Source organism: Manduca sexta, unplaced genomic scaffold (genome assembly GCF_014839805.1).
Source record: "Manduca sexta isolate Smith_Timp_Sample1 unplaced genomic scaffold, JHU_Msex_v1.0 HiC_scaffold_3629, whole genome shotgun sequence".
In the NCBI taxonomy this organism is placed as follows: Eukaryota; Metazoa; Arthropoda; class Insecta; order Lepidoptera; family Sphingidae; genus Manduca; species Manduca sexta.
This window is the reverse complement of record NW_023594718.1, coordinates 1-12,559: the sequence shown is the minus strand read 5'-3', so window position 1 is coordinate 12,559 and position 12,559 is coordinate 1. Positions and strand designations below refer to the sequence as shown.

The following is a 12,559-nucleotide window of genomic DNA, read 5'->3' as shown; positions in this document are numbered from 1 at the left end:
ACAACGGGGTTCGGTGGTGGACATCACGTTCGCCACCCCGGACCTAGCCTGCCGTGTCCAGGGCTGGAGAGTCCTGGTGGAGGAGGAGACGCTGTCCGATCACCGGTACATACGGTTCAGTGTCTCCACCCCCGGACCAACCAGCCCAGTAACAGTGGAAGTTTGACCTCCCGACGATGGGGCGGCCAGCGTTAGCCGTTACGCGGCTCAACCGGGAGGCCGTGAAGGAAGCCGCTCTTGTTCAGGCGTGGTTCCCTGTACCGGCAGGGCCGGTGCGGGTCGAAGAGGAGGCGGAGGTTCGGGGGCAATGTCGCAAATCTGCGACGCGGCCATGCCCCGGCCCGATGCCTCCCTCCGAAGCGACAGGTGTACTGGTGGTCGGCGGAGCTCACCCAGTTACGCGCGTCCTGCATGGCTGCGCGCCGTCGACTCGCCAGACACCGCCGCCGTCATTCCCGTCCGCCCGGCGATGATGAACAGGAGCGGCTGCTTCACGGCCTACACAAGACGGCCAAGAGAGCGCTGCGGGTGGCCATTGCGCAAGCAAAGGCCGCGGCACGTGAGGAGTCTCGGAGAACTCGACAGCGACCCGTGGGGACGCCCGTACCGCATGGCGTTGAGCAAGCTCCGCCCGTGGGCGCCCCGCTGACGCAGAGTCTCCGAGCCGATCTGGTGACGGACGTTGTCGCGGCGTTATTTCCGGCCACCCAGGAGGCCATTTCCACCGATGGCGCCACGTCCATCGGCGCCATCGTTGTCGATTCCGGCAGAGGATATCCCGGAGGTTTCGCCTGGAGAGCTCCAGGTGGCAGTGTCTCGGTTGCGGAGCAAAAACTGGCTCCGGGGCTCGACGGTGTACCCGGACGCTCGGGTCCTCGCTGTCGAGTCACTGGGTACGAGGCTCCGTAGCCTTTCTCGCAGGTGTTTTGAGCAGGGCACTTCCCGTCGCGGTGGAAGACGGGAAGCTTGTCCTGCTCAAGAAAGAAGCGAGACCCGCAGAGTCGCCATCGGCCTACCGACCGATCGTGTTGCTCGACGAGGTGTGTAAACTGTTCGAGCGTGGTACACGCCTCGCCTCGTCGGGCATCTCGAGCGGATCGGCCCGGATCTGGCCGCTTGCCAGTACGGGTTTAGGCGCGGCCGATCCACGATTCACGCGATTCTGCGGGTGAAAGCACTGGCGGAGGATGCAGTCGCTCGGGGTAGGGTCGTGCTGGCGGTGTCCTTGGATATCGCCAACGCGTTTAACACCATGCCCTGGGCCTGCATCAACGAGGCACTGCGGTATCACGAGGTGCCACCTTATCTCCGGCGTCTGGTGCGCTCGTACTTGTCAGACAGGTACGTGGTGTATCCGGCGCTGACGGGTGGCACCGTAGAGCGATGTCGTGCGGTGTCCCGCAGGGCTCGGTCCTCGGGCCGCCCTGTGGAACATCGGCTACGACTGGGTGCTCCGTGGTACCAACCTTCAAGGCGTCGCCGTCGTCTGCTATGCGGACGACACGCTCGTGACGGCGACGGCCAGGACCTTTCAGAGGGCGTCCCTGCTCGCCCCATTCGGTACCGAATTGGTGGTGCGCAGGATTCGGCGACTGGTCTCGCGGTGGCTCTTCCACAAGACCGAGGCCCTTGCCTTCCATGGCCTCGGAGTAGGCCGCCCATCGAGGCCTACATCTCTGTGGAGGGCGTGCGGATACCCGTCGGCTCAAAGATGAAGTATCTCGGTCTTCATCTGGACAGCCGATGGACTTCCGCGCGCACTTTGAGGCTCTCGCCGAAGCTGGTACGGACGGCCGGTGCTCTCGGCCGTCTGCTACCAAACGTCGAAGGTCCTGGCAATCCCCTGCCGGAATCTGTACGCTGGAGTCGTGCGGTCTATGGCCCTATACGGTTCTCCCGTATGGGCCACCCCCTGAACGACCGCTGCGTCAGGCTTGCTGCGAAGACCGCAGCGCATGGTGGCGCAGCGTATCGTCAGGGGCTACCGCACGATCTCACACGAAGCGGCTTGCGTATTGGCGGGCACTCTGCCTGGGATCTCGACGGGCTCTCTTCTGTCTCTGGTGGCGGGAAGAGAGCTGGTGCCGAGGACAGAGGCTAGCCCCCAAGAGGTCGAGACCACTCTGGTCTCTCCGCAACGCCGCTGTGGAGGAATGGCAGCTCAGGCTGGAGAGCCCGAGTGCGGGCTTGAGGACCGTCGCGGCAGTGCGACCCGTCCTTCGTCAGTGGTTGGACAGGCGCCACGGTGTGCCGACATTCCGGCTGACGCAGGTGCTCACCGGGCACGGGTGCTTCGGTGCATACCTGTGTCGCATAGCCGGGAAGGAGGAGTCCGCCGTGTGCCACCACTGTGGCAACTGCCGCGAGGACACGGCCCAACACACTCTCGAGGAGTGCCCAGCCTGGACGGAAGAGCGCAGCGCCTCTTTGCCGTCATCGGAAGCGACCTCTCGTTGCCGACCGTGGTCGCCGCCATGGTCCGCAGTCGGAGGTCGTGGCGAGCTATGGCCTCCCTGCGAGCGTGCCATGTCGCAGAAGGAGGCCGCGGAGCGGGATGGAGCAGACCGATCCCGCCCGCCGCCGCCAGAGGAGGAGAAGGAGGCGTCGGGGCGACGGTGTCTAACCCGTCGCCCTGCGCTCGTGGGCAACCGGGGCCGCCGCTCCTACCATCCATTAAGGCGGCCCACGGGGTGGGCGACAGCGTGAAGGGCTAGGCCTCACGTTGTCGCCGTCGCCACAGCGACGCTCGGCGTGCGGGGAACGGACCCCCCGCCGAGTCGGGCCGCGAAAGCGGCACTGCGCAGGGCGGTTCCGGCGCAATCCATGCGTTCTGCTCAGGTTTTCCCGGAGCCGTCCCTAATGCGCCGATGATGGCCCACGCGGGGTTTTTAGTCGGTATTCCGGTGCGCTAAGTCTAGGGACCCACCCAGCGATCGCCCATCACATCTCGGGCGACTCTAGCATCGCTGGGTGGAAGGCGCTGGTGAGCCTGACACTCCCCGCCTCTTCGGAGGGGGGTCCGTAAATGGATTTTCCCGCGACACAAAAAGGCTCAAATGTAGATCCGGTCTTAAGACCATTTTGGCTACGCAAGGAGGCTCTTTCACATAATAAAGATTGTTTATTGTGGTGCAACAGAGTCATTATTCCAGCTTCACTGCAAATTGAAGTGTTAAAATTATTACATGCCCACATGCGGGAATTGTGCAAACAAAAGCGTATGCTAGAGGTTATGTTTGGTGGGCCGAAATGGACAAAGAGATTGAGCGAATTGTATCTGAGTGCCACCAATGCCAAGCTGTCAGGAATAATCCGCCTAAATCGCCACAAACATGGATGGTATCTGAAAAGCCTTGGAAAAGGATACATGTGGATTTTGCAGGCCCATTTCAGGGTAAAACCTGTTATTGATAGATAGCTATAGTAAATGGCTGGATGCAGAAATTGTGCCATCTATGAATAGTGCTATTGTGAATTCTGTCCTCAGAAAAAAATATTTGCATCTCAAGGACTTCCAGATGTTGTGGTATCAGATAATGGTAGGACCTTTGTTCCAGTGAATTTAATGAATTCCTACAAAGGAATGGGATTCGACATTTGTACTCCGCCATATCATCCAGCATCTAATGGCCAGATTGAAAGAGCTATACAATCTTTTTAAGAATAAATTGAAGAAATTATCGGATTCAGGCATGCCATGGGATGAGAAGCTCTCTAAAGTTTTATATCTCGCACACAGTACCGTTCTAGTACTGGTAAAAGCCCAGCTGAGATGTTAAATGGCCGCATATAAAACAGCGGTGTCTGTTTTGCATCCAGACGTGACACCAAATCGCAATGAATTGCAATTGATACTGCGGCGCAGAGTTCGCCAAAGAGATCATTCAGAGTTGATCAGCCAGTACTTATTCATATATGGGCCTGGAGAAAATGGAAAAGGGCAGTAGTAGAGATAGTAGAAGGTCCTACATCTTATATGGTGAGAACAGAAGATGGTGAACTGCACCAAAGACATGTGGATCAAATATTGGCTCGTAGTCAAAATGATTCGAGTCAGGCTAATGTGACATCTAGATCTCGATCACCAAGATCTTATTCAGATTCAACATCATCTGAGCCACCTATTGAAATACCTCCCTGAGTTGTGGCCAGATATAATTGGTGTACCTAGTTTAATGACCGAAGTGATTAGTTTATAAAATTGTCAAACTGATTGGGGCTCATGTTGTAATTGTTTAATGTTATTAAATAACCTAAATGTATGAGGGAAAGATATGTTATATATTTGTAATGTCACACTTGTCAAATTAATATTTAATTAATGAGGGTAATATGAAATATGATTACAATAAATAGTTTGGCTTCAGATCTCGATATTGTCGTATCTTTTACAAATGATAATTAAATGTAATTTGTCCATAATAAAACGGACTTCTAGAATTCCACAATTAGCATAAACATATTGATGGTTGAAAGGCGAATTGACTAAGTGTAATTTTTTTGTGACAATAAGTTTCATACATATACAGCATATTGTAAAATCAGCACTTTTTTCTATATTTTTTTTAACATAGCTAAAAGTTTTCGAAGAATAATGTTGGTTAAGTCAATTAGCCTTTCAATGTCACTATGAATTTTGTCTATAAAATATATACTATGGCTATTTATATGTGAGAACATTAATATTTATTCCTTCAGGTAAAACCAAGTAATTACAAAATAAAATAATGTGCTAAATGATTAACATATTACATCATTGACTAGCATATTCTTATCTATATAAAAAATATTAGAACCCAACAAAACTATTTTACGTCACAAAGGTATTTTACCCAGCTTATAAAAATAAATGACAATAACAAAACCATTATAAGAACCTGTTTATTTATTCAGAATGAGAGGAATCTAAATGCCTGTATAAATTAAGATTTTATTTTAAAGCTTTCAAGATAGTATAGAGTACATTTGCATAATCCTAAGACTTTCTAAAAAATGTACATAAAATTAATATGAGATTTTTTTCATTTTTAATGTCTTATTTATCACTTCGAAATTTTGAAAAAAAAACTTTTGACATTGTTTTTATACTTGAACTGTTAATTAATGTTGAGTAGGACATACAAGAGGCGATACATTTGTCCGACATGACGCGTCAAAATGTAAGAGAGGCTCAAAATTATATATTGTACTACTTCAAATTTTATGTCGCGGCAGTCGCGTTACTTATTCTCCGCCTCTGGTAAACTGTAGGACGAGGACAGTGAGGTAGAGAACCGCATGCTACAAATTACAATAGGACGTTATTTTACAATTGACATTACATTACTGTGTTTTGAGTCATGAAAGAGGAAATATTTTGAGGGTTAACAATTAACATTACAAAATACTGTAAGATATCGCATTGAAACGCCGAGCCTCACTACGCCTCGCCTCATTTGAAGTAGGACGTTGTACCGGCTCAATGTTAAAAAGAGGCTACTCTTACAAACTCTTTTTTATGTCATGTCCTACCCAACTCTACTGTTAATGAAACTGCTATTGCTACTGAGTAGAAAAGAAAAAGAAAAATAATTGTTTATGCTCCTTTCACTTGGCAGAATATTATTACATTTTTAAAAAAGGTTAATAGGAACATATTTAGTGTATTATACATTATTGTTTCTCCGACACATTCCACAGATAGTTTCGTATTATAATATGCAGAATTATATGATACATCAACCTTAAAAACCTGTTCTTACAAATTCGAGTTACTGTAAGGTCACTCGTTTATTTATTTAAAAAATACAATGTTGTTTTGCACCAAGTAAACGATTTGAGTAATGTCATATTGCAATCTTAAGACCTTCGAATTAAATCACGAATTTATAGCACTAAATTGTATGTTATCGGTGCATGTGTTGTGAGACGGCTATTATAGACGAAAATAGCACGTTGCCAGATCATATTAATAGTGTGATGTATTGTAAACTACCTATCACAGTTATTATACACACAAAACACAAACTTTCCCTTGGAAAACTCTTGATCACGTACGCACGAATAATAGCATATTATTACCTTTCGTCGTTCATCAACTTATCCACGGTGAGAGCCATTGTTATTAATGATGAGTAAATTAACACAAAATATCAGTTTCCATATGGTAATGGTGTGAATATAAAGAAAATTTCGAAGTTTTCTCCCGAAACTGTGATGTGTACTACATCGACCATAGACCAAACTAAACTTTTTGACACTTGACAACTATAAGACAGTAATAGACTAGTCAGAAAAAAACATCTTTATAATTAATTACGACAATTAAAGAACAAAAAGATATTTAAAATAATTATCATTAGCTTGTAAAATAATTATTTTGAATCATTCAGCATTCATCATCAAGCATTACATGCTTTATTGTCTGTTACAAATCATAGGGTAACCTATTCGCTATCTATATCGTCATAAAACGTCATTGTCATTTTGTTTGATGACTGACGTTCTTTGTCAGGATTCAATATAGATTTCATCTCCCCTTGCAAGTTGCAAATGTATTATTGTGAAGTCGGTACTGAACTGTTTTGAACAAAAGTATAATTAGATATTAGTGCACAACTCTTTTGTTTGCTATATACTTATTTATTGAACAGTAAATATATTTGTGTATAGCAAATGTGTTCGTGTGTGCTGCGAAAATAAAACAGTAACGTAATAAAGATTACCTGACCTTTGTGTTTATCTACAAAAATTATTGTAGAATTAATTTCTATGGAGGGTATAACTCCTTCGCCAGAGGATACAACATGTTCGGAAGGGGAGGAGGAACAGAAAATCCGTGTGAATCTACCGACCCGAGAAAACGGCCAAGGATATTCGCAACAATCGACCTCGTACAATACATTGCATCAAATGGAGGAAAAAATGAGGCGGAAACTGCAGTTTTTCTTCATGAATCCAATCGAGAAATGGCAAGCAAAGCGTAAGTTTCCTTACAAGTTCGTAGTTCAGGTGATTAAGATTGTTCTGGTCACATTCCAGCTCTGTTTGTTTGCACACAATCGTTACAACCACGTCAACTATACGTGGGATAACCGCATCAGCTTCTCTCACCTCTTCCTCCAAGGCTGGGACTCCACGCGAGAGATAAACGCATACCCACCCGGTGCAGGCCCTCTGGCTGTATACAAAATAGATGAGTTCTACAGCACGCTAGATTTTGCATATGCTGGTTATTCCAACTTATCTAATGCAATAGGACCATATTCATATAATGATGAAAGTAACAACATGCCTGACCCTGTATTCTGCCAGTATAACTACAAACAAGGCGACATATTTGGTTTCAACGAAAGTTATCAATTCAATTCTGAGATAGTGGAAACATGCATAAATTTTACTAGGAAAGGCAATGAAGTATTTGATTCTGAATTGTTCATAAAGGAAGCTGGATTGATATAAATTTTCAGCGCTCATCAGAGCAAAATTGATGTTTTCAATTAAGACTATAAATTTCAGAGCGGCTGGTCCAATTACCCCACCAGATTGCTACAGATTTGATGTTGAAATCATTTTTGATAATGAAGACCATGACGGTCAAATGTCATTGATCCTAGAAGCTGAACCTTACAAATTAGAGTGCAAGGGTGACACAGCATATATAACAGACAACAAAATTGACCAGATATTACGTAGTACATTGAATATCCTAGTAATTCTTATCTGCGCTGTATCTTTCGTGCTATGCAGTCGTGCTATCTACAGAGCACAGTTGTTAAAGGAACTGACCGCAATTCTTCCAAAGAACATACAACAAAGACCTTAGTCTAGATGGAAGACTAGAGTTTCTGAATGTCTGGTACATCATGATTATTGTCAATGATTTACTGATCATCATGGGTTCAGCTATAAAAGAACAAATAGAACGAAATCAATTCACTAATGACCAGTGGAATGTGTGCTCACTGTTCCTTGGCACTGGTAACTTACTGGTCTGGTTTGGAGTATTGAGGTACTTAGGCTTCTTCAAGACGTACAATGTAGTAATACTGACATTGAAGAAAGCTGCACCAAAGATATTTAGATTCTCGATTTGCGCCCTACTTTTATATGCTGGTTTTATGTTCTGTGGTTGGTTAATACCGCCCTTATCACATGAAGTTCCGTTCGCTAGCAACGACATCCGAATGTCTATTCTCCTTGATAAACGGAGACGATATGTTCGCAACATTCTCTATTATGTCAAAGAAATCACCGATGCTGTGGTGGTTCAGCCGTGTGTATCTCTATTCCTTTATAAGCTTGTACATTTACGTTGTACTGAGTTTATTCATATCAGTCATAATGGATGCTTATGATACAATTAAACAGTATTACAAAGATGGATTCCGAAGAGTGATTTGCAACAGTTCATAGGGAGGCTAATATTGAAGAAGTATCGTCCGATTGTACGGACACAGAGTTCTACATCATTAAATGCAATAATGAATTCGTTATGCTGTTGTAATGTGTACAGAAGTGCTTATGCGAAAATTGGTAGTGGTGGTTCAAATATTAATTTGTTATAGGCTTCTCATTGTTGACCTAACAGTTATGTACAGCATATTGTAAATAATTGTTAAGTACTTACTCATTATCTTAAGTATTTGTATATTTGATGTCATCGCAGCATTTCTATGCAGCAGCTGAATGTATGAATCATAGTTTATTGAGGGTTCAACAGATGAAGTCGTGATTGAGAGATAAAATTTGATAGTAATGGAAACACATGAAGCATATGACCGATAAATTAATAACAGAAACAGTTTATGTTAATTTAAATTAACATTTTTATATATACAGAAGACTTATATTAGATATTGAGTTCAATAACAAATGAATTTTTAATTTATTTTCTTATTCACTGCTTCATCGGAACTGACCCTTAAAGTTATGAATTTTTAAAGTTTATTTAGGACATTTATTTGGAGTAATTTTGCATGTATATGGATTACATTATTGAAGTTTCTATGTGGATTATTTTTAACTTTTAAATGTTATCTATCAAATCTACTATAATATTCTTAAATGTTTAAGAATGAAATCTATTAGTACCCACTTCTACATTTAGTACACATATCTTATCTTGTTTAAACTGAGTAGTCCAGTCTAAAGTTGGTAGTTGGGACTTTGGAAGATAAAATCGCTCTTCATAAATTAATAGTAAAATTTAAGGTGGACTTTATATTTTATTAAATATTTTCTATTCTTAATTTCGATATGAAAGCTCTGCTCGGTAAAACCCTATGCGCACTTACTAATTCCATGCATTAGCTTAGTATTGAGCTGTGGCAAAGGGTCTATATGACCCTGATCCTGCCAGCTTCCCTGTATGTACAATCTAATTATCATTGGAATGATTTTCAGACCACATTCATACAAATTAGTACCAAGTCGAGTTCTCTTTTAGAAAATTTCACCTTTCGCCACTAGTTTTGAGCATAAACCATTAGTAAAATTAGTTTTAGTAATATTTTATATAATTGCTTATGTTTTCTCATTGAAAGTGATTTCTCGCTATGTGTAATAAGAATTAATTACCAAGTATATTAATTTATTTTTGAAGTTTATTATGAAAACCAGTTCATGTAAATTGACTTGCCAGGTAAATTCATGGATACATTAATGAATTATATTTTATGATATAAGAGGCCCTAACACCAATATTTTGCTGTGATTTGCTATTTGAAAAATTAATAGCAGTAGCAGATAGCAAATAGCAGTTTTCTAGTACTGTACACATAAAAATATAACAAAAACATTATTATAATAAAATCAAAAATCAAACTACAGCAAGAGTTTCTAAAATGGAGGTCTTATATTGAATGCTAAACGTCAGTTATATCTTCGTCCAGTTAAATAAGAATTATGCCATTACCATAAGAACATTTAAGTTTTGTATGCAAATATAAATTTAGATTTTATAGTTAATCATTCACAAATAATATGGTAGCATGTTAGAATGTATTTATTACTTTTTTAGTCACAACTATTTTATATTATAGATACATTCATTTGTATGTCTATATATTTTATTTATGTTATTTCTCAAACATTTTTCTTAAAAAATGGTTAGTGAGAAAGATAATTTACATTGCAGTTTGCGTCAGATTATTTAGAGATACCTTTAAAATAATTTGATCCTATTTAATTACAGTGTGATCATTTATCATTTAAATTGTAGTAATCATATTTGGCAAATATTAATAAATAATACATTATAAACTCATGTTTAGAACATATACTTTCTGTTGATATCTATATTGATTGAAGACTGTAGGAGACCCTAAAGAAAAATAAATAAATGTCAAATATGGATTATAGACTGAATAAAACTTATTGGTATTAACGGTGAGTACGAAGGAATAAAAATAATGCTCTGTAGTATTATTTTAATTTTGTGTTTATTACATTCTAAAAATGCCCAATAGCTATTCTATAGATGACTTACCAACTAACTTGTTTATGTTGTTCATACAACTAAAAATTAAATTTAAAACGTGTAGGCAGTAAATAAACTAATAACAGTTTTTCGGCATAATAAATATAATATAATAATATATTTTTTAATAAACTTTGTTTTTCTGTATCTACCCATTGTTCGGTAAGCACATTGTTTATTTAGCAATACTAGATTTTTATTTAGTCTATCCAATAAATTCTTTTTTATTTTAAATTTTCAATGATAATGGCAGGTAAGAAAAACGATTTGTGCATATTACAAGCACAGAAAAATAAGAATACATAATATTAGGTATGTATGTATATTAGTGTCATGTAAAATGTACATTTGTCCAGTTACCACAACCAAAGAAACAAGATTGTTATATTGTATGTAAATTTGGAACATCGAGTTATGTAAATGGTTTAGTTTGTATATTAAATATAATATCTTTATATACGAATGTGTTTTGATCATGTCACCGCAAGCGTTCATTGGCATCGTAATGTAATACCTGTGCACGAGATTGTGAAAAGTAACCCGATAATAGAAAGGACTGTGGCTTATTAGTGGCCTTATGCTAATAATACATAGATACGTACAAGACCAATCTGGTGGTAAGCAATGGATAGCCGAGAGCATACGCGTTGCCAAGGGGTCATTTAGCTCAAATACACTTGTATGTACTTGTGTTCAATTAACCGTGATATAGAAAAATCCGGTATGAGCCCCCGCTCTCATCGGATTTAGCAATTAATTAATTAAGACACAAAACAGATTACAATCTACATTTGAGATAACCCTCGCCTTTAAGTGAAAGCTGGGGATATCATCAATGGCCGGTAGAAAGAAAACTTAGGTCTGACGCCCACTGGCGGGTCCGAATAAGTCCTAAACGCTCTCGGAAGTAGAACAGGCCGGTGCCCAACAGTGGGACTGTACATAATAGAGAGCAATACTTTTATTTGTTATAATCGCCATAGCGAGAACTAATTCCTCTTAACAACTTCAAAATACCTATGAATTAAAATCAATTCGATTTTTTTCTCAAAGCTGTATAAATACTGCACGTAGGTACTTAAGTAAGTACTTAGATATGCTATTATCCAAGAAATTCAAATGTCACTTATTGTAGGTGTGCAGTCTCTTCAATATGATATACGATCCAGGATTACATGGTTGTGAATATAAGGTTTTTGTATCAAATCTCGCACTCAATACTTGGAGAAACCTGTGAATGGGGTCCTGGAATCCCCAGCTTAGAATCTGCAGGAGCCTGGAGGAATGTTGGGAAAGGATAGTTGAGAGAACCTGAGTAACCCTCTTAGGTTGGGCGTAGAGGAGAATGCCAGGAAATGTTCGCGAGACCCCTTAGGCTTCAGGGAGTCGTTACAACTATGAGGTATACACACTGAACTGTGTGCCTAGGCAGCAAATGTCCGGTATGAAGACCGAGCGCATAAGAATTGCCTCGGGAAAATGTGTATATTATGTTTATGCTAGGGAAATGCCAACGCTGATAATAAATACGTACATACCTACATCCTACGTATCTATTCGTACCGAACGTACTTGGTGGCATATTGCGCTATTTTACCGCACGTGGCGTGTTATCTTGCAAATAGACTGCACATGTCTATGCACTATATTTCTCACTAGCTTCTGGCATGGGCGTAGTTATTCTCCGGGGGAGGAGGGGGGTGTATCCTTGACTGAAAAATAGGAGTACGTTTTCTACGCGTTCTTGCATATTCTTGACTGAAAAAATAGGAGTACTTCTGTACAGATTTGATCATTTTAATCGTTTTAAAATGATAGTAGTAAGCTGCTTACTCCTGTGTGTGCGCATCAGGCAAATCTGGGATGCTCCTGCTCCGACTTATGGGTATATAGACGGGGTAATAATTGTATACTTATAAAGGACATCAGCAAATCAATAGCCTGTTACCACGACTGCCCCTGCAGTAGTTATAACTCTTTGAATTATATCGGAACCCTAATCGCCTTGTTCAAACATTAGTTTCCATTAATTTTTCCTTTGTCACCGTAGGAGGTACGTTTATTATGCCTCGGTAATGCACATAACAATTTGCACATATT

At 41.4% G+C, this 12,559-nt stretch overlaps 1 protein-coding gene across 1 annotated transcript; it reads left to right on the top strand.

The window, feature by feature from the left end:
* Nucleotides 1–6,461: 6,461 nt before the first annotated feature.
* LOC119193125 (mucolipin-3-like) lies at nucleotides 6,462–7,455 on the top strand. Its single transcript, XM_037446781.1, has one exon. The coding sequence runs from the start codon at nucleotides 6,751–6,753 to the stop codon at nucleotides 7,438–7,440; it is 690 nt and encodes a 229-aa protein (XP_037302678.1). The 5' UTR covers nucleotides 6,462–6,750; the 3' UTR covers nucleotides 7,441–7,455.
* The last annotated feature ends 5,104 nt before the right edge of the window (nucleotides 7,456–12,559 follow it).

Excerpts from the sequence above, each read along its gene's own strand:
- LOC119193125 (XM_037446781.1), top strand. The coding sequence starts at position 6,751 with ATGGAGGGTATAACTCCTTCGCCAGAGGATACAACATGTTCGGAAGGG.